Below are 22081 nucleotides of genomic sequence, written 5' to 3'. Positions count from 1 at the left end.
GTTCATGTTATTCCCCGTTTCTGATAGCAAAAAACTAATGGTGGTATAGAGCCAGAAGGTCATTACGCGGTTGCTCTTTCACGGTATCAAAATAAAAAATCAAAACACAAACAAAATTTATGCCAGATCGATTGTTTGATACATTTGTTTCGATTTGTTTTATGTTGGACTTGTTTCCAAGCTTAAATTTTATGTTGGATTGATAAATTTCCATAAAATCTGTAGCGTGTACTGTACAATTTATATCTTTATGTTGTGATCAAATATGTATTATTTTAAAACTTAAAGTTTGAAATTTGGAAACCCGCTCCAAATATGTAGGACTAAAGGATCCATTTAGCGGAAGAGGAAGAAGAGAAATAAAGGTGCTTCCTAAATGCCCTCATCAACATCTCAAGGTGGTGGAATTTATTGGGTTTGTGGGGCTTCCAATTGATCTTGAACTTGGATTCTGCTTACTTGTAAATGCCACTGTCCTTGAGAAAATGATCGTTAATCCTTCTAGCCTAGTTTCAGTGGAATTATCCTATCCGGGGGAAGCGGAAAGCAAGGAAAAAAGAGATGCCAAGCAACTGCAGGCTAAGGTGGCCCAAGGGGTTGAGTATGTAATCTTATAACACTAGCGGTCTTAATTGCAAACATAGTAAATTGATCATATCGGTTTGATGTTAATTTTTTTGTCTGTATTTTATTAGCTCTTTTTCTCTTTAGTGTTTTACTTTCTTTTTTACCTCATTTTTCTTCAATTTCTTTATATAGTTTTTGTTGTCTTGTAATCAATGACACTTGCATTTTTCTCTGTTGTTGCCTTTTCTTTTCATATATTTATATTATCATCTCATAGTTGGAACATGCAGCTCATTAGTCCTCTCGTACGGGAGTTGGCTTCTCGCTGTTCTTTCTTTGACACGAATAATAAATAGGTATCGAGACTGTCTCATGACCCTCTAAATCTAACTCACGTATCACTTGAATCACTCAACAACCGAACCCTTGGGACCTTCTTCAACCCGAGGATGTGATGAGTCGAGATGCCAAGGGAGAACACACGAACTATTACCCAAGAATTAAGATTTTAATTTTTACAAACTTAAATTTGGATTGCATATGATACTGTCGTCGTTGTTGATCATGAGGGTTAAAGATAAATAAATTTAACCTGCTAATTCAACACAAGGACAAAGGTTCTCAATAAATTATAAATTTATTAATATATATATTTCTTCGAATATTAAGGTATTTTAAAAAGGAGTAATGATAAATATTTTAAATTTTTTATTAATTTCATCTAAAAAAATGTGTCATTTATTAAGTGGATGGTAATTCTTTATTATATCCAACTGAATTAATTATATTATCTCACCAACTAATTGATTAATGTTATATCATTTTGAGAAATTTTAAAATATATAGGAGGTATCATGTCAACCATTTAACAAGCAAATGATGCTATGAAATGTATATATTTATTTTAAAAAATCATTATGCAAGTGGTGATTATATTAAATTCAATTACATATGTCATGTATGCATCAATTAGTTGTAATACATCAAATATATTCTAGAATTTCTCATTATTTTGAGATAAAAATTTTAGAATATGTAGCACTACTCTTAAAAAAAAATTGATGGATGAACAATCGAGGAAAGTTGATCAACCAATTGAAAGTTTTTTTTAAAAAAATTATTAGGACATTTTCAACTGTCTGATCGCACTTTTGGTCTACTTTTCTTCAATCGGGAAAAAAAATAATTCTATTGACCTTACATGATTTTGTACTTAATATTTATTATATATTATATTGGGTTGGTTCGAATTAATCTTCGACAATATCAACCTTCAAATCTTTGAACATTTCAACCATTCAATAATTTCCTTTGAACATCTTACCTGAGCAGTAAATATTACTCTTGTGTGTGATTCTGAATGTATTCAATTATTCTTCTCGTTTAATTAATTCCTCCATTTTCATTTGTCGGGAAAGTTAGACCGGAGACAAGGTCAAGGAATTGAGTGTGTCAGTCATGTGTTGTTGGAAAGTAACTGATTATTTATGTTTTTCTTTTATGGGACAATTAATGGAATTGTTAAGAAGGCATTGGTTAGTACTATCCAAAGGTAGGTGCATGCAATTAATAGATTAATTTCAGCTTTTGTGGTTCTGGTTCAAGGAAAAAGATATAACACTAACACCTTGGCTCAATCGCGGGTTTGTTTTGTTGATAAATTTGAAGTAACAAATTTAAACTCTTATGAACTAAAAAAAAATATTTGTTTTTTTTTTCTCATAAATATGAGTTGGGATATAGATTTTTTTGAAATATTAATAAAAATAAATTTTTATCCTAACTTTAATAATTTTTTAAAATTTCAATGGTATAAATTTAAATTTTCAATAAACTTCATAGTACAATATATGTACATAAAAAGATATTGTAGATACTATTCAATTGATGTATGGAAATAAAACTAGCACGGCATCAAATATCTTGCAAGTTTTGAAAACAGTGGGTGCAAGGTGCATCATAGGGGATCAAGATTCTCTCATGATCTAATTTTCTCCTGAGCAAACATATATGTGGTGATTAGTAGTTAATGAAATAAAGAAAATAAAGAAATTAAATTATATCCATACACTATCACTTAAAGACACATGTCACAAGATCTTTAAAAACTCACAAAAACTCAGATCGAGAGAGGATATTTTTCCGTATCATACGTTGTCGATCCAGTCCTAACTAATTTCGTCATACATAAAATTTATTTAAAAATTAATTCCTGTTTATGTAACAACATGTGACGTGTTGTGTGTAAGGCACCTCCTTTATAGGAGCCTTTATTTTATTTTCTTTTTCTTATCATCCCATTAGACTATTTTTAGTTAAGTTTTTTTACCGATTGTAATATTCCAAATATATCATATACCGCCAGATATTTGAGAAAATTACAAAATTAACCCAAAAATTTTAGGGTCTTTTAAAATTAGCCAGTTAAACTCTTTTTAACCTTATATAGCCAATTTTAACATTTTTAGACAACAATACCCTTATCACTTTAAAACACAAAAAACTAATAAAAATAATAAAATGTTGGAATGATTTGGGAGAGAAGAGAATGTTCAGTTTTTTAAGTTTTGGAATGATAAGGTATTGTTATTCAAAAATGTTGAAATAGGTTACATAGGGTAGAAAAAATTTAATTGACTAATTCTAATAAACTCTAAAATTTTTGGGCTATTTTTGTAAATTTCCCCATGTATTTAGAAAATTAATAAAAATAATAAAATTTTACCATCCAACGATGTCTATGTAATGACCTGAATATGAAATAATGAAAATTCAAAATTTTTTTCTAATTTTGTTTTCCACTTTTAAGCTTTTTTAAGTTCACAAAACTCTTAAAGGTTTAATAAATTAATTTCACTAAATTCTGTGTTCTTGTAGTACATTCGAATATTTGATTTGTATATGTTACATGTATTAAAAGGAGGTTTAGCACAAAAAAATTTCTTAAGTATTTGAATTTTTTAAGATATTACTTGTTATCCATTTTTGAGACAAAACTTTTCACAATTCTGAAGTGTTTAGAAGGGGGTGTGACAATCTAGACGATATAATACTATATCTAAGCGCGTACCATGGAGACAGTAAAAAATAAAAATAATAAAATAATGATGTAAAAATTTAGTAGTTTTATTCTTTAAAATAAAGGAAAATGACATTAGAGGGCAACTACTAAGTTATATATACAGTTAGAAGTAATTTTTTCATAATTCTCTAATTTCGTTTTGGATTATTAAAATTAACAAGCCCGGACTAGAGTTTTATAAAATGGAAATTTATAAAAATAACCTAAAAAAATTTGCTATTTTCACAACTAGCCCCCAAATGTTTTCCTATCAACATTAGCCAAAAATCCTCTCAAGTGCTGAAAATACCCCTCCTATTCCACCAAGCTTCCTCCCTCTCCTTCCTCTTTCTCTCTCTCTCTCTATCTCTCTCTCCCTCACTGACGATTTTCTCTCCCAAGGTGTTCACTTGTCGCCGGCGGCTTCCCGAAGTCCATTCTCGGCAGCCAACATCACTAAATTTTGGTTAAGAGGTGAAATTAAAGGTTAGGTAAAAAACCCTAGATTTTTATTTTCTATTGTTCTACTATGTTGTGGTTTTCTTATTGTGTTGATGATGGTGAGTGAAGATTGAAGGGTTTGTGATGTTGATTGCATGGGTGAAGTAGTTGGTGTGGTGTGTGGTAAATTTCCCGAAGAAGTTGCTGTGGGGAGTGATGGCGCGCGATCTATTACAGTTTTTTTTTACGTGAAGTTAATTTCCCCATTATTTTGTTATAAATGTAATGTAATAATGTTATTATAAATATTATAGATATATGGCGAAATAAGAAGGATCGAGAAATGAATTGGGTAGGATGAAGTTAGCTTATACCGATCATTTCCCGGGGCGAATTTCGAGTATGTGTAACTTTGCTACAGTCATAAAAGTCATCGAGCAAAAATTAATAAAATGGTAGCTACGTCTGTTCAAGGACGACATATTTGGGCATTTCTTGGAGTGCCGAAGCTTTTCGTTCAATGGTGTATTTTTGCACAATATTTTACTTAGGCAAGTGGCCCATGGAGAATACATGGAGGATGATCAGTTATGGTTTCAAATTGGTAAGCATTTGATACGCTTATCAATTGAAGAATGGTGCCTAGTTACTGGACTTTCTTATGGTGTAGATACCTCACTGACCAATAAAACAAAACGGTGCATAGGCTACTGAATACGTACTTTGATAGGTTGTTTCACAACATCAATCTTAAGCAATTTGATGCATTATTTGAGGAGTTGGACTTCGAGGCTATGGATGACATTGATGCATTAAAGACCGTGCTCTTTTATTTTGCGGACAGAGTTCTAAATGGAAGAAAGGTCATTGTCAAATCAATTTCTCATTGCTTAACAAAGTAGATGATATAGATTACTTCCAAAAGCGTCCATGGGGTCGTTTGTTGTGGGAAACGATATACGAAAGTCTTGACAATGCACTGAACGAGAAAGATGAGAAATTCAAGATGACTCGGTTGGGAAAAGCCAAATCATAAAATTGAAAAGTACAATGTTTACGACTTTACGTCCGAGGTTTAAGTGCGTTGTTTTTTTTTTTGGATTAAGTAGTTTTGTAACATTAAAATTTAATGATAGTTTTAATAACTTTCTCACTTTGGTTGTTGCAGGCTTGGATTTACGAAGCAATCGGAGGTGTGCCGTCAGCATGGGTCGTGAAAACGAAGAAGAAGATTCCCCGCATAGTACAATGGAAGCTCATGACTTTTTCTAAAATAAACTTTGCTGAGGTTTATTTGTTCTTGAATGACGAATCTCGTCTTGTAAGTAATATGTATTGGTAGACGTATAGTACTATTTTTGACATTACTAAATTCGAGTTCTGTACATTTACTTAAAATTCTAGGTTGAATTCATGGCAGGGGGACGTTTTACAAACCATTGAGCCGAATGCAAAGGAGAGTCGCAAAAAATATTGGCCGACTGTGAAGGATTACATGCCATGTATTCCAGGCTGGTTCATAAGGTCAGTATCCTATAAGTACTATTATTTATTTAATCGAAAATTTTGACTCTTTATTTACTTATTTTAAATGTTACTTTCTACAGCACCAACCTTCAATTAACGCCGCCGCCCGTTACAAGGCAATCAGACGAGCATGATGACATACCGAGCTCAACACCAGAGCAGTGTCACAACACATCTGAGGATGAAGTGCCTATAGATAACCATCAGGAGTAGACAGACAAGTCTGATGACGCACATGATTCTGAGGTTATAAATAATTTCTTTTCCTCATATATAAATCATTATAACAATATGTTTTTAGAAAGATTTTTTTTTGGTAATAGTTGAGGAAAAAGCAGTATAATGATTATATGAGACGACGGATGGACAAGATTGATTGTAATATTTATGAAATTAAGTTAGAATTTAAAGAATTTAAAGAAACCGTGGTGGGATTTATCGATTCATTGTCTAAACATAAAAAAAAGGATTCTCCGACTGGACACTCGTATGCGGTGAGCAAATTTAAATTTAACAATTGTGTTCGTTTATCTTTAAATTTGATAGTTGTTTAATATGTTCATCTTACTGAATGGACATGGCCCGATTGACTATGGAGTGTATACTGATGTTGGCAATCAAATTTTTTCTACTCCCACGTCATTGTATAGTTTCTACTGGGATGTTAGTGGGGAGAGCGTGCAAGTCTTCACTGAGGTGCCTCCGGGCATTAGTAAATTCGGCCGAGCGTACAAATCGTTGTATGTTTTTAATAGTCCTTACATGATTCCTCCATTCAGGCGAGGAAAGAACGTCAGGCCTCTACCTCCACCCCAAATCATAGACCATGGGATTGACGTGAGTACGAGTGTGGATATAAATCCACTTAGAGGATTAGAGGATTCAAGTCTGTATGATGAGTTTGACCGATGGTCCACTAGCGATATGACAGTGGATCAAAGAGTTTAACACCCGCGGTCTTTCTTTCAAGTAATTTTGGGCCATACTTCGATGAGATGACTATGTGACGAGGTAATCTTTGTTTTCTAATTTCTTTGAGTGTTGTAGATTTGTGTATTGTTTTTTCCTTTTAAATTGACATGTTTATGTTACTCTACATCATATTCACGAGTATTTTCGCTTAATTAACGAAAAGTAACGGCAGTATCCAAATGCCTTAGTTCAGCGGGTCACACATACATACATATTTTTTTTAGGTAACGTGCAAACATAATTTATAATTACCCTTTTTATTTATTTATTATCTCATAACGCCTTGAAGTTTTATTAATTTATGCATTTTTTGATTATCTATGTACTAGGTGTTCTTGAATCAGTTATGGAACAACTGGGATTGTGCAGTCGATTCATTAGTATATAGCAACAACTTGAATAACTATATTGGTGGGTAGCAGCACATCATGTCCAAACCAATGACGGATGTCGATATGATGTGTATTTTATTGTATTTCACAGACACAATCAAATGTGTATTTTTGATGTATATTTTTCAATTTCATATATAACGAACATGATAAATTTACGAGAATTTTTTATATACAGGTATTCATCCATGTTAACCTGGATCGCGAGCATTGGGTACCAGCTCGAGTAGACTTTTGTAAGAATAAAGTATGGATTTATAACTCATTACTGATAGTTCGAGACGACAAAAAATACAAGTTCAAATTCAGGCTGTTTGAAGTTATCTTCTCTCGGTTGTTGTAATATGTTGGATTCTACAACATCCGACCTGAGTTGCAGAGTGTCAACCCTTGGAAAATTGTCGTAGTTAAGGGTGTGCAACAACAAGAGCCCGGTACTAGCGATTGCGTTACTTTTTTTTTTTTTATGTTTATGATGTATTTAATGTTCGAGCTTAAATTAAATTTTAATGGTAGTCTGGGGGGGTACTTTAGAAAGAATGTTACAATTGATATATTTAATGATGACATTATATTGTAAGCCGTTATGGTAATTCGAATGTTGAAACATGATTTTTTTTTTCTAATTTGTGTACTTAAGTTTATATAATTTTAATACTCACATTTTAATATAAAATATAAAATAAAATTTCATGATATATAAGTGTACAATACACAAAAAATAACAACTTTTTTAACATAATTACTTGAAACAATACAACTAACTTCGACTCGACGCAATGAGATTTTTACATCGCTTACGGTTATGTCTCGGTTCATTACACTGCCCACATCTAACAGTCCTCCGGTTAACGTCCTCGCCAGCGAGGGTATTCTGAGCTCTTTACGACGACCAGGTAGTGGTGCCTCAATTGGTGGATAAACGTGCATCTCTTGAATTTCATCTGGAACTTCCTAATCACCCACGTTGCCAACCGGCTCCACTGATTGTGCATAAGCCATCGCCAACGATTCCTTGGTGTAAAAATCCGAACAAAAGTTTATGTAATCCACTCGGACAGTTAGACACGCCACAATTGCATAAGCATAGACAAGCTGATCAAGCTGAAATACTCTACTGGAGCAAGTTTTTTTTTTTTTTATGTCAATTAAGCCTTCCTTAATCCCACCACCTACAACTTGAAATCGATGCGGAGACACTGAGTGAACGATCATTTTTTCAGCCATGGTTCTCATTTCAGTGACTATTTCATCCACCCATGTTGTTAGGCAAATATTCATTGATTCGACCACAATTTTTCTATCATAAACCATTGCTGCAATGTTTTTCTAAAGTGATCAACAAGATGCGTAACATGAAATTTTGTGGTTCTCTCATGAAAGAATTAACAGTTTCTGCGATGTTGGTGGTAAGTATATTGTACCTCCTACCTTCAAATTGAGACATTGCCTAATTACACGTACCTATATTATTTTCTAAATAATCAGCCACACCCGAGTGGAGCTTCCACAACCCTTCAAGTTGTTTTTTAAATTACTCGTGTCCATATGCTTTTGTTGCATTAATAAAGGCAGGCTCAAATTTATCCCAAAGAGCTTTGGACATCCTGAACTTTGACTTAATGTTACCTTTCACATGGTAAAAATAAATTCCATGAGCTGCATTGTGAAATACTTTCAGAACGGCTCTCTTTATGGCAGTGCATCGATAAGAGATAATTACCAACTCCGGCCTATTGCCAATCACTCCATGTAACTTCATTATAAACCATTCCCAAACATTATTGTTTTCTGAATTCATAACCCCAATGACTAATGCATACAGTTGATTGTTACCATCTAGACATGTTGTAACGAACATGCTTCCATGATATAGCCCCTTCAGATGAGTACCATCTGCAAAACTGACAGGCCGAATGTACTGCATTAAGACCCTTGATGGAAGATCCAAGTGCTACAAAGTAGTACAAGAAATTACCATTTCTATCCGCTCAAAGTGAGTGACTGTACCTTCATTCGCTTTAGTCAATGCGTGAGAGTATTTAGGGAGCAAGTTGTATGACTTTGTAGGGTTCCCTCGAACTATTTCAAGATCAACTTCTTTGGCCCGATATACCTACTGGTATGTTAACTGCATATCGTATTCCTGCTGCATATCTGCTATGATGTCATTCAGAGTGTATATCATTTTTTCTTGAATATATTTATCTGCGATAATATGACCGAAAACTCGGCTCCTTACCTAACGACAACCATCAACCAATACCTCATTATGACAAGTATGTACATTGTCAATTCACCTCACCACCCAAGGACCATTATGCTCGTTTGAATTTCTAATTGCTCGAATACACCATTTACATGATTCCGAATAACAGTGAGTCTCGAAATGTGTCGTTGTAGACCGTGCAATCTTAAAATCAAACTTATCCATAAAGGTAACCTTGCGCAGCAGTAATATTAACTCATTCTTATCAGCGAATAGCTTACCGACACTGATATCATCTGAGTCACAACTGCTAAGAAAGCTTGGAGCAACCATGTTCAAAGGCAAAATTGGAGCAAGACTTGTGAGGGGGTCAATCATCTTTCTCGAACCGGCCATTGGAGGAATAGATCGATTGTCTCTGTTATTCACAGGAATATCGTCTTCATACGCCTTGTCATGCTGAAACGACGGAATATTGGAAGGACGAACACCTCCATCATCATCTGCATTATTGAAATGAGAGCCCCTTATACTATTAGCAGGTTCTGCAAAAACATTATCTGCCTCTATGTTGCTAATGTCATCAACAAGATCATCATTGTCGCAGAAATTATTGTTGTGATACGGAGAATACAGTTGCTCCAACGACGTCGTTAGAGGTAATACCTCTTCTCCAACATCCGTAATCCTGTTGTCATCAATGTTGTCATTATTGTCGTGGATTGGAGAGTAATATTGCTGTAATGACATTGTCTTTGCCAGCGCTTCCTCTTCAATATCGAGGCCAGACATATTTGCTCTAAAGAAAGTTTCTGTTTCAACGGGTGGCTCAAGATCTTCGCTCGGAACTCGAGGAGATGTGGTAACAAATATATGAATGCATCCATAATTGGCCACATCAGATGCCATATGCAACACAACCCTCACCATTTCATCATTAAATATGTCCATGGACAGTGCACATGTACGATAGAATGTGTTACTAGACCTCAAAGTTATCTTCATTGTGATACTATATTAATTATGATTTATTTGTAAGACCTCATATACTCTTGCCAAAAACTAATCAAACATACAATTTTTCCCAATAAAAAAAGTTGTATTTGTACCATTCACATACTAACAGAAATTATAATTTTAAAGTGTAATTACCATTATACCCTTATAGCATATTAAAAAATAATTGTTCATTGTCCAATTTATCCCTATATTATTAATAAAATTACGAATATACCTTCATTACCCAATTTTTTCATTTAATTTTTTGTCAAATTTTCTCTTCAAACTAAATAAATTTAATCCATTGCTCAAGAATAAAAATAAATAATTACAAAATCTTAATTGTACTAAATAACATATCCAATAGACATAAAAACCATAAATCCAGTAAACATAACAAAAAATCCTTGTATTATAATATTGTATCAAATTAGTACTGGTAAACATTACAACAATAACCATAATATTTTTTGAAAAAAAAACATAATCTGTTCACAAATTGGTATAACAACTCTGATTACTAGCTTGTGAGCTTCCTCTCATATCTTGTGTGGTTGTTCCTGCACGATTAATGTATAAATATTAGTATATAAACTTTATTTTTATATAAAAACGTAAAAAAAAAAAATTTAGGCTTACCTGAGGGGTGTTGAGTGGAATCAATTGGTCTTTTACATGATCTTTTATTATGGCCGAAAATTGCACAACTGCTACATTTTGCTTTGTCTTTCTTTTCCCTTGTTCTTCCCCTGGCTTTCTTTTCCTCACTATTTTAGGCCTACCAGCTCTTATTTTGACATATGGAGGTAAGATTTTTAGACCTTCAACAACAGCCCATGTACTTTGATATGGAAGTGGATGTATGATATTTGCATATGTGGCCAAATATGCTTCCACTGTCAGTTTTTTATCCACATAATCAGCAGCATCCTCATGTCTTAAAGCAATACATGGGATGATATGTTTACATGGTATCCCACAAATTTGATAAACACCACAATCACAAGTTTTATTCTGCATATTAACTATAAATATTTTATTATTCTCATCCATCACCTCAAATTCATACTCACTAGCCATAAGCACCCTTACATATCTTCCTTCTTGTCTGGAAACAATCAACTTTCTCCTCACAGTCGGAGGCAGCTTCCCAATCCATTTTCTTGCATCAGAATGCCTTTTATACAGTCTTTTCATAACTTTCTTCTGAATGAATTCCATAAGTGTCAACACAGGCTTGTCTCTGTATTCATTTAACCAGCTGTTCCATGACTCAGTTAAGTTGTTAGTTACATGATCAACTTTTACATCATCAGGAAATGCATGTCTGGCCCACTGTTTCTTATTAATCTTAATCAAATAATCATAAGCAGCTTGCGTGTCTTTTTTAGCTGTTTTTATTTTCTTCATGTTGTCTTCCCATTCTTTTTCACTAGTGGCTCTTGCTGCTGTCTAAAATAGGTTTCTGTAGATGATATCAGGATGATTACTGTTGAGTGTTAGAAAATGTATATTTATAAAGGAGAAAATCATCATTTTATACTTCAAGTTTTACTAACACCCTTACTTTTATGTATTTAACATTCTTTTGATTTAATTATGTGTGTTTTATTTTAATTAAATATTTTATGTATTTTAGGGGCATCATAGTCATTTCACAATAAAGAAGAGATCAGACGGTAAAACGGACATCACTTTTAAACTCAGGACAATCGAAAACCTTAGGAAGAGCATAAAAGGAAAAATGACACTGTTCACGTGTACGGTACTGTCTACGTTACTGTTCACGACATTGTTCACATAGATGGATCGATGACGTGGCATTGACCGATGATGTGGCATTGACTGATGAGGTGTCACGATCCTGTTGGACTAAAATTCTTATGTACTGTTGATGGTGACGTGGCAGCACATCAGTAGACCAAAAATCTCGCGTACGGTACAGCATCACACATGATTATTTTCAATCAAACCGCGTCACTGTTCAACCCGGGTCAAACCATGTTACTGTTCATCCACGTGGTCAAACCGCGTACTGTTGACTGATGACGTGGCGCAATCCTAAGCGTCCAAACTGATTTTAATCCGATGACCATGATTTACTCCATGTATCTATAAAAAAGAGGCCTCCCCCCTTAATTGGATATCTCTGAATCCATTTTTTGGATCCATTTTCTGTAATTCCTTCTCCATCTTGTATTTTCTACGTATTTTAATAAATTACCATTTTACCCCTAGTTCAATTATGAGTAGTTAATTTTCTTTCAAGTTTGGGTTGAAGGTGAAGTCTCAACATGTGTCATAGGCTTTATTTGGTAAATTTATTTTCTTTTCCCCTCTAATTTTTGTGGATGATTTGACTTTTCGTCAACAAATAATAATAATCTTGTCTAAATATCGGCCTGGTTACACCGGCTCCTTATTACAAGGTTATTATTATTTGGCACGATAAGCCTTTAGCACCATATTGATTAGAGTGTGGTTCATGAGGTGTGGATTCCCCCCTCATGATTTAATTGGTATTAATAAAGAATATTTAGCCCATGATGCATGTTGATACGGATCCAGATACCCAAGTACGTCATTTTAATAGATTTCTATTCAATTTATTCTCGCCATTTAAATTCCAATTTTAGGATAATCCAAATAATTTTCACCACAAATCCAACCACCCTCATACAAAATTAATTCTACATATAATTAAAATCCACCTTCTCGTGGGATTGACACTCGTCTCCATTAATCTATTCTACAATAGATTTGTGCACTTGCGAGTTCAATAAAATTTGCACAACAATTACTTCTTAAGTTAGCAAATATATGTCTAGCACAATGCCTCACTGTTGCACCATGTCAATATGCTTCCAAACCTAGCAATATTCCTTTTTGCCTATCTGTCATAAACGTTACTCGACTTTGATTCTCTATGTTCAACCACTCACTCAATATTGCCAAAAACCATTTCCAACTATCAGCACATTCTGATTCACAAATACAAACGGCAATCGGAAAAATTCCATTGTTTGCATCTAATGCCACTGCTAATAATAGCATACCTCCGAAAAGCCCATTTAAATGACAACCATCCAATCCAATAAACCGTCTACATCCATTAATGAATCCATTCTTCAAAGCAGCAAAGCTAAGCATAAATCTCTGAAACTTCAAAGCTAGTATTCTATCTTTATCAAAACTAGACACAAATTTCATCTTTACTAACGTATTGGGATTTCTTTGTTTGAGTAATTGAGCATAATCCCTTAGCCTCTGATAAGAATTTGCATAGTTCCCATTTAATTTATCCATTGCTCTTTTCTTGGCCCTATACATTTTCTTCATGCTTGCCTTAATCCCTAAATTAGAAACCAATTCATCTTTCATTGCCTTTACAGGCATTTTCGAGTTATTCTTAAGAGTTCCCTCAAACTGAGAGGCAATCCATTTATATGATGCCTCTTTGCTCTCTAACACTCCATTACATTCATGTACATTATTCAGCTTCTGAATTCTGAATTTTGTCCCAGATTCTACTAGTGCTGCATAAATAAACCATGGGCAACCCTCATTGGAACACTTTGCTCTGAACCTTCTCTTCTCATTCTTGATTCTATTAAGATCAAACCCATTCTTAATAACGTAGTTTTCAAGTACTCTTCTGAAATGTTGGACATTGTCGAACTCCTGCCCAACAGTGATTTCAATCATTTCATTAGGGTTAGATTTTGAACAATGAAATGATTGCTCATCTTCAGAATCAGAAAGCAGGCCATGCTCTCTATCATTTGACTCACAATTAGAAAGACTTCTATCTTCTTCTTCACTATTTTCATAATCCACTTCTTCACAACCTTCAATATGCCCAACATCCACTCCCTCATCATCCCAATTTAATCCCATTTCATCATCAACAGGTGTTATGTCTTCATTGTCATCATTTGACCAATATGCTTCATCATCTTCTTGTTCAAAAGAATAAAGTGAGTGAGTATTTAGGTTTGGGAAAGCATGCCATTATTTGTTACCATCTGCAAACCAGTACATTCTTTTCATTAATAAATTAAGCACAAAATTCACATGCTCCAGGACCATTCAAAAAAATGCATAATATCTCAATAACAAAATAAAATTGATTCATTTATTTCATGCACATCTAAAAATTGATAAAGAAAAGAAATAACAAAAGTAATTAGCAAGAAATCTCCAATAAACCAGACAAATTAAGAACTCTGTTCATCAAACAACCATAAACAAAAAAAAAAAAATCTCGTAATCATTTATTTATATTCTTGCACATACATCAAATATGCATCAAACATGCTAGAGAAATTAATTTAGTAAAAAAAATGAAAATTAAAGAGAAAAAATAAGTTTTAAGAGAATTAAACCCTGGATTCCACAAGCAAGAGCAGCAACCAAACGCGAGCACAAGCAGCAGCCAAACGCAAGCAATTCCAGCAGCCAAACGTGAGATTCCACAAGCAAGAGCAGCAACCAAACGCGAGCACAAGCAGCAGCCAAATGCGAGCACAAGCAGCAGCTAAACGCTAGCAGTTCCAGCAGCCAAACGCGAGCAGAAGCAGCAGCCAAACGCGAGCAGTTCCAGCAGCTTCCTCGATCGTGAGCAGTTCCGGCAGCCAGACACAGTCTCGATTGATGCACGAGTAGGAGTTCTAGCAATTTCCTTGATCGCGAGCAATTCCGGCAACCTGACGCGGTCTCGATCTACGCACGAGCAAAAGTTCTAGCAGCTTCTGATAGCGCGAGCAGTTCCAGCAACTTCTGGCAGCCCCAGCAGTTTTCGGCAAGGCAAACCGTGAGTGTGTGTGTTAAAGGATTTGTTTGGAAGCAGTGTGTGTGTGGGGTTTGTTTGTGCGTGTCGTGTGTGTGTGGGTTTTTAGTCAATTCACTTGTTATTAATCTGCAATTACGATATTAACCTTGTAATGATTTAACGAAACGGTTTCTGTTAACCAATGGGGGTCTGAGTGTCTTTTTTGAAACATTAGAGAATTTTGTGTCCCTTATTCAAAGGTTTGGGATCTCTGTGTCCTTTTCCCTAAAAAAAATTAATTACGCACTATGAAACTAATAAAGAGAATAAAATTTTATATATAATATTAAAAGAATAATTGTATGTTGGTGCGACAGGTTGCTTGTTGCACTATCGTACCAAGATTGAGTTGCAATGAATCTGGCTCTTGGTCCAACAGGTTGCTTGATGCGCACGAAGAGGTAGATTGCCTCACCTGTAGCACCATATTCGTGCGACAGGCTGCCAGCTTGTCGCACTAAGACACAGTTTCGGTGCAAATCACTCTTGGTGCGATGGGCAACCTGTCGTACAAATTTAGTGCGACAGGTGCCTGTCGCACCAAGATGCAATAGCACTGAAACTCTCGCAAGTTGAGAAAATAACTCTTATCACTTGGTAATGCAGATTAGTATTGGATCCAGATGGATTATGCTGTATTTGTTGGAGTTCACTTTTGTTGTTCACCGTCGGCATTTGTCGTTGCCGTTTGCCGTCGTCGGTGATGATTCAAGAGTTTAAGGCTGCGTTTGATTTGATAAAGGGGGAGAAGAAAAGTTGCTTTTGGTTTGTAAACAATGGTAATTTGGGGAGAAAAACTTATGTTTGACTAATGTTGAGGAAAAGTTTAGAGGACTAATTGTGAAAATAACAAAAATTTGTGGGTTATTTTTATAAATTTCCCATAAAAAATGTGGCAAAACCAAATTTGACCAACTCGAGCTCCCATTGGCCGAAGCACGTCACTTACGACAAACTAGATCTTACATTAATGTCTATTTGCCACTTATCTACTCTGCCACTCGCGCCAGAGAGCACATTTTTGCCACTCGCGGTCAAAATATAACACGTGTTGAAGAGCTCCAATCTCATTGGTAGATAGAGTGTCCACATGTTCACTGCGAGTAGTAATAGCCAAAATATCATATTTATTTCCTTAACCGTTAACGAAATAACATTCAAGGCGCGTAGGTTCTGAATCTGTCTGCTTTGTCTACAATTCTGACCACCATTTCAGAAGCCAAAAATCAAAACCCCATTGCAGCGTCTGTATAAATTTTGAGGGTTTTGAAACTTGAAAAATCCTTTGCACATCAAAAACCCTATTTGTTAAAATTTTTCAAAAATCTGAGAGAATGGCGAAGGATAAGAAGAGGAATGGTCAAATCAGTAAAGAAAAGAAGAAGAAGGGGTTGGGAAGGGGATTATGGTCAGTGTGGGCTGTGATCGTGGTGTTATTTGCGACGGCGGCGGTGATGACGAGGACCGGGTCAAAGATAGCTCTGTTCGCCAACAATCAAACGTCGTGTCACTGTTCCTCTTCTTCTCAGGTACCCCTTTTCATTCTCAATTCACTTTAAGTGGTCAAGTACCTTTGTCATTGAGTCAGTTAAACGCTTTAGCTGATGCGCTTTTGTAGTTATAAAGACGAAGTGGACTGGTCATTGCACTTTAATCGGTGCTTTAGTTTGTGCAAATTCAAGAGAAATTATTGGGTTGGGATTTTGGTGATTTTGTATTGGTTATTTGAAATTCAATTGTGATTGGGTTTTTTGTGTGCAGGATTCTGTAAAGTATACGGGCATGGTTGAGGACTGTTGTTGTGATTACGAGACAGTAGACAGTGTTAATGGGGAGGTTTTACATCCTCTGTTACAACAACTTGTTACAACCCCATTTTTCCGATACTTCAAGGTCTGATTAGTGTGCTTAATTAAGCTTATTTTATATGTTTTCCCGTATGTTAAATGCACAAAGTGATTATCGTTGAAGCTTGTTTTTATATTATTGTAGAACCATGTTTAGTTGGGAGAGGGCGTTAAGGCCTTTCATTTATGCCGGCATTCTCTCTGTTTAAACCATTCTGAAAATGTAGCTAGTTCAAGTTTGATAGTAGCATTTTTCTGCAACTGCACAAAACAACTAACGCTTGTGCTCTAAAATATGAAGTTTGTACCATGCATTGTTCGCCATGTTCACTGTTATTTGACTTTGTTTTTAAACACCATTTTCAAGATATAGTATATGAGGCACTTTATTAAGTTATTATTTTAAAGGATTAATAAAAAATAAATGCCTTATGAGATGAGTTTAGCTTCGACCAGGAAAGTAAGATATTCGCTATCGTTCACCAATATTGCTAGTCATAAGCCAGTCTAGCAATTGTTTCCTTTATGGTGCTGTTGTCATTTTATGTTTTCTGATGATATAATTTTTTTTTTTTTGTTTGGGGGATCCTTTTGTACTTGGGAAGGCCATAGCTTCAGTGTGATGTTCTCTTTGTCTGTGTACAAGAATTACACAATGATTCTTCAAAATGTGACAATTGTGTTTTTTGCATCCTGGTTTGAAAACAAAATTGCTCTTTGGGATCAATATGGTCATGTTTTTACTGTTTAGTTCTTTCAGGCCCTGATGTACCTTTTTCCTTTGTAGGCTAAGCTGTGGTGTGACTGCCCCTTCTGGCCAGATGATGGTATGTGCCGGTTGCGTGATTGTAGTGTCTGTGAATGTCCAGAAAATGAATTCCCAGAGCCCTTTAAAAAGCCATTCCATATCCTTCCATCAGATGATCTAATGTGTCAAGAGGGAAAGCCAGAGGCAACTGTTGACCGCACATTGGACAAGAGAGCTTTTAGAGGCTGGATAGAGACAGATAACCCATGGACAAATGATGATGAGACTGATAATGGTACTGCTACTTTTTATTTCATATTTCGTATTTTTCTTGTATCTAGTTTAAAGATTGGATATGTTGCATCCTGGAGTTCACAATTGGTTCAGGTGCTTTTTCTCTGCAGCAGGTAGAGGTGAGCAAAGAAACCATCGCCCCGAGAACTGAACTGAACTGACGGTTTATAATTTTTGAAATATTAATTCAGTTCAGCTCGATTTGACAAAAACCTGAACCCTAGTGGTCGGAGACCATTGCTAATCAGGGATAGAAAGGAAACTTTTAGGATTATCTAGAAACTGTGGATACAGTTACCTTATGTTTGGTATCTTCATGGGATCTATCATGGATGTGGTTTGGGTAAAAATTGAATTCATGATTTTTGCACATATCAAAAGAACTTGATATTCAGTATGGCCACAATTCACCACTTCTATTTTAGAGATGCACACTGCCTGTGTTGACAATGAGGTGATATTTGCAGAGAACTGTGTGGGGATTGATGAAAAACTGTTGAATTTGCAGGCGAGATGACATATGTAAATCTTTTACTAAATCCTGAGCGTTACACTGGCTATACTGGTCCATCGGCAAGGAGGATATGGGATGCTGTTTATACAGAAAATTGTCCAAAATGTGAGTTGATCTCTGTTTTCTGGATCATTGTGGACAATGGACTTTCTTGAACATTATAACCATGAAATAAATTTCTGACACAGTGAATTAGAGACTGTTGTGAGTTGTGATTAATTTTTACTGTTTATTAGTATAACTTCTGTGTTATTTGTTAACTTCCATATATATATTTGTCTGAGTATACTTATTACTCGATAATACACCGCAACGTTGTTATCCCTCATACCATCCTATGCCACCAGTTTCATCATATTTTTCAATTTTATCTCCATTATTGTCACCCTGTGCATGGTGCTATTCTTCTTGATTCCATTCCATTGCTTATACCACTTGTTTGCTGCTGTAGTTGCCATCTTCATGATCTTGTACATGGTTGTGTATCTGAGAAATTGTGGATGTGATCTTGTAAACATATTTCACAGTTTTTTGTTTTTGGGCCTTTCTTCTGGTGGTAGATAAAAGGAGGAAAGAGTGAAGGAAAAAATGAGGGCTGTGATTGCCTGTTACCTCTTTATGTTCTAGAGAAGAAAAATATGCTTTCAACTTTTTGAAGGCTCAGGCAAACCTTATATTTGTGAACTATGCTTTCAACTTTTTGAAGGCTCAGGCAAACCTTATATTTGCGAACTACTTATTTTGCTAAAACTTTATGATTTAAAACATCAACTAGAATAAATGTCTACCAGCAAGCTGAAATTCTTGGTTTTTTTTAACAAAGTGTGGCTTCTCGCTGGAGTTTGGTCAAAGCTTAAAACCTTATATGTTAAAAAAGCTGCAATTTTGTTTTCTTAAAGTGTATTCTTTCTTGTTTCCTTTGAGGAAAGAAAAATAAAAAGGAAAAAAAGGAGAAAAACTTTTCGTTCCCACTGCTTATATTGATGCGGTATGTTGACATGAGTGTGAAGCAATTCGATGGTTTGAGGTCTCATTATCAATATCCTAATTCATATTGTTAAAATACTTTGGTGAAAACAATTTTGACTGTAATCATGTCCTAGCCTAATATATTTCACATTAGTCAAGTGTTTAAATCTTTGCACACAGGAGTATATATATTCTTTGGTCATTGTGGTGATCTTAATGTAGGCTTCTGTTAATTACTGCTTAGAGTTAATGCTGTTCTTTGTCTTTGTTTTCTTTTCTTCTATAAATGTGTCCTGGTCATATCACGGGATTTAATCTTTCATGCAGATTCATCAGGGGAAATATGTCAGGAGAAAAAGGTTTTGTACAAGCTAATATCTGGTCTTCACTCGTCAATCTCCATTCACATAGCTGCTGATTATCTTCTTGATGAAAGTACAAATCTGGTAAGCTTTACCATTTTACTCTTGATTATAATCTCTGGTTTCAATATTTATTTTAATATGCTGTGAGAGATTTAGAGGTCATCGCTCAAGAGTAAAAAGACTATTATTTTCAGGTGTTTGCCAGCATCATACATTCATTTAATATATGAAGGCAGAAAAATGATCTATGTTTGAAAAAATTGAAATAAAGAAAAAAAAAAGAAGATAGATAGCCTGCTTGTGTCTTATTAGATGGTTTAGTATTGATAACTGGATGAAATATTTATCATTGGCAAAATAGAAACTGTAAAGTTTTTCCCCCCCCCCCCCCCCCCCCGCCCCCCCACAACAAATTGATTTGAATCTGACACCCTTTTTTTTTTGGGGAAATTTCAGTGGGGTAAAAATCCAGAATTGATGTATGATCGTGTTTTAAGATATCAGGATCGTGTAAGAAACTTGTACTTCACATTCCTCTTCGTTCTGCGTGCAGTGACTAAAGTGAGTATCTCTTCGTGTTCATTTGTTCTGAATATTTGGGTCTTCTATGTTGGCTTATCTTAAGACTGTTTTCTATTTTTCCTGAATTGCTTAATAGGCTACAGATTACTTGGAGCAGGCTGAATATGATACTGGTAATCATGAAGATGACCTGAAAGCAGTGTCTTTAATTAAGCAGCTACTTTACAATCCCAAACTCCAAGCTGCATGCCCTCTGCCATTTGATGAAGCTAAGTTGTGGCAAGGTCAAAGTGGGCCTGAACTGAAGCAGCAGATTCAAAAGCAATTCAGGAATATCAGGTTTCGCTCAGAGCCTGAACTAATAGTGTTTTAAATTAACAAGCCCCTTCATTAAAATTTGAAATGCCTTAGCTTATCTCCATCTGTTTTCGTGATGCCAGAAATTGAATTTTCATACATTTTATAATTCAGAAAAATTATACACTTGGTAAAACATTTATCCTTCTACTTCATATAGCAGCCATGCTTATATTCAGTATTGAAGCTGAAAGAGTGTTTTTCATTACCTAGTTCCTTGTGAATTTTCTACCTTTTGACTTGGTTTATTCCCCTATCATGTTTATTGCAGTGCATTGATGGATTGTGTCGGCTGTGAAAAATGTAGACTTTGGGGAAAACTTCAGGTTCTTGGCCTTGGTACTGCATTGAAGATCCTGTTTTCTGTCGAGGGTCAAAATCACGCAGCACAATCTGTGAGTTGTTTTACCTTATAAAAAGAACTAAGTACATCAGCTTGCAATTGCAGATCATAAAGTTTACCTTTGTGCCTGAACACTGAAATTGAATTCATATCTCTCTTTTTCTCCTTCTGTCTAATCTGTTCCTGATTTAGCAGCTGCAGTTGCAACGCAATGAAGTAATTGCTCTTGTAAATCTGCTCAATCGACTCTCAGAATCGGTCAAAATTGTGCATGAAATCGGCCCTTCAATCGAGAAGATCATGGAAAAGAAGATATCTGATCCTTCTGCACTTGAATTTAGCAAATGGAGAAGAATGTGGAAGTCGGTGCTTGCACTTTGGTAAACATATTTGCGGACCCTGCATATTGAAATTATCCTTTTAGTTGTATACCTTTTGGGTTCATTATAGAGAGATGAAGCTGATAAAATATGTATGCTGAAATGGTGTTAGCATGTCAGGAGAGTTAAAATTGTAACAATGCTTCATCAAGGGCCGTATTACCAATTTTGGAAGGTAATTTAAGATCAGATACATACTGAGTGTTAAAGAGCTGCGGATTAGGGTATTGGAAAAATACAGTTTTTGGATATAGGTGGTCAAGTATACAGAGTTAAGATTCTTAAGTGTAATATTCAAAATCCAATTGTATTTCTGGATCCAGAGGTAAAATTTCCATGTGAAAGGCGCCGAGTATATTACTAGGATTTTCGTGTTGAATGACACGTGCTTATCTTGCGCGTGAGCTAGTTTCACATGGATTTTGAGGTTTTTTGCCATAGATTGAGAATGTTAAATTTGTATATTTCAAATTCAATGATGTATCTATAGACCAAAAGGCTCACATTTCAGAGTAAATTTCTTTCATCAAGGTAATAGTGGAATGAGTACAGTCGGCCAGTGATTGTATCCGTATTCTTATTTTGTAACGAAATAAATGTAATAATCAACGAAAATTAAAATTAAAATAGGAGAAATGGAGAGGGGGATGGGGATTATACCTAATCCCGTACTAACTCCCCATATTAATTTTTTGTATTTTTCTTTCTCGATCCCCAGCCAAATAATGGGGAGAGCCCCAAAG

The 22081-nt window shown here is 35.1% G+C and overlaps 2 protein-coding genes across 3 annotated transcripts; one reads left to right on the top strand and one right to left on the bottom strand.

The window, feature by feature from the left end:
• Nucleotides 1-13021: 13021 nt before the first annotated feature.
• Nucleotides 13022-14065, bottom strand: LOC127900615 (uncharacterized). The gene has a single exon (XM_052435780.1). It carries the CDS (start codon nucleotides 14063-14065, stop codon nucleotides 13022-13024), a length of 1044 nt encoding a protein of 347 aa, XP_052291740.1.
• Nucleotides 14066-16159: 2094 nt separating this feature from the next.
• Nucleotides 16160-21855, top strand: LOC102629390 (endoplasmic reticulum oxidoreductin-1). 2 transcript variants are annotated; one of them, XM_006477947.4, is made up of 9 exons: nucleotides 16160-16528; nucleotides 16761-16892; nucleotides 17634-17889; nucleotides 18397-18507; nucleotides 19699-19817; nucleotides 20193-20297; nucleotides 20395-20597; nucleotides 20887-21010; nucleotides 21154-21855. In XM_006477947.4, the coding sequence occupies exons 1-9, from the start codon at nucleotides 16334-16336 to the stop codon at nucleotides 21340-21342; spliced, it is 1434 nt and encodes a 477-aa protein (XP_006478010.2). In that variant the 5' UTR covers nucleotides 16160-16333; the 3' UTR covers nucleotides 21343-21855. The 2 variants fall into 2 exon arrangements, with proteins under 2 accessions (XP_006478010.2, XP_006478009.2); XM_006477946.4 differs by having other exon boundaries at nucleotides 21151-21855.
• Nucleotides 21856-22081: the final 226 nt, after the last annotated feature.

The sequence above is a fragment of the Citrus sinensis genome, chromosome 3, assembly GCF_022201045.2.
Source record: "Citrus sinensis cultivar Valencia sweet orange chromosome 3, DVS_A1.0, whole genome shotgun sequence".
NCBI lineage: Eukaryota > Viridiplantae > Streptophyta > Magnoliopsida > Sapindales > Rutaceae > Citrus > Citrus sinensis.
This window is presented reverse-complemented; position numbering and strand designations above follow the sequence as displayed.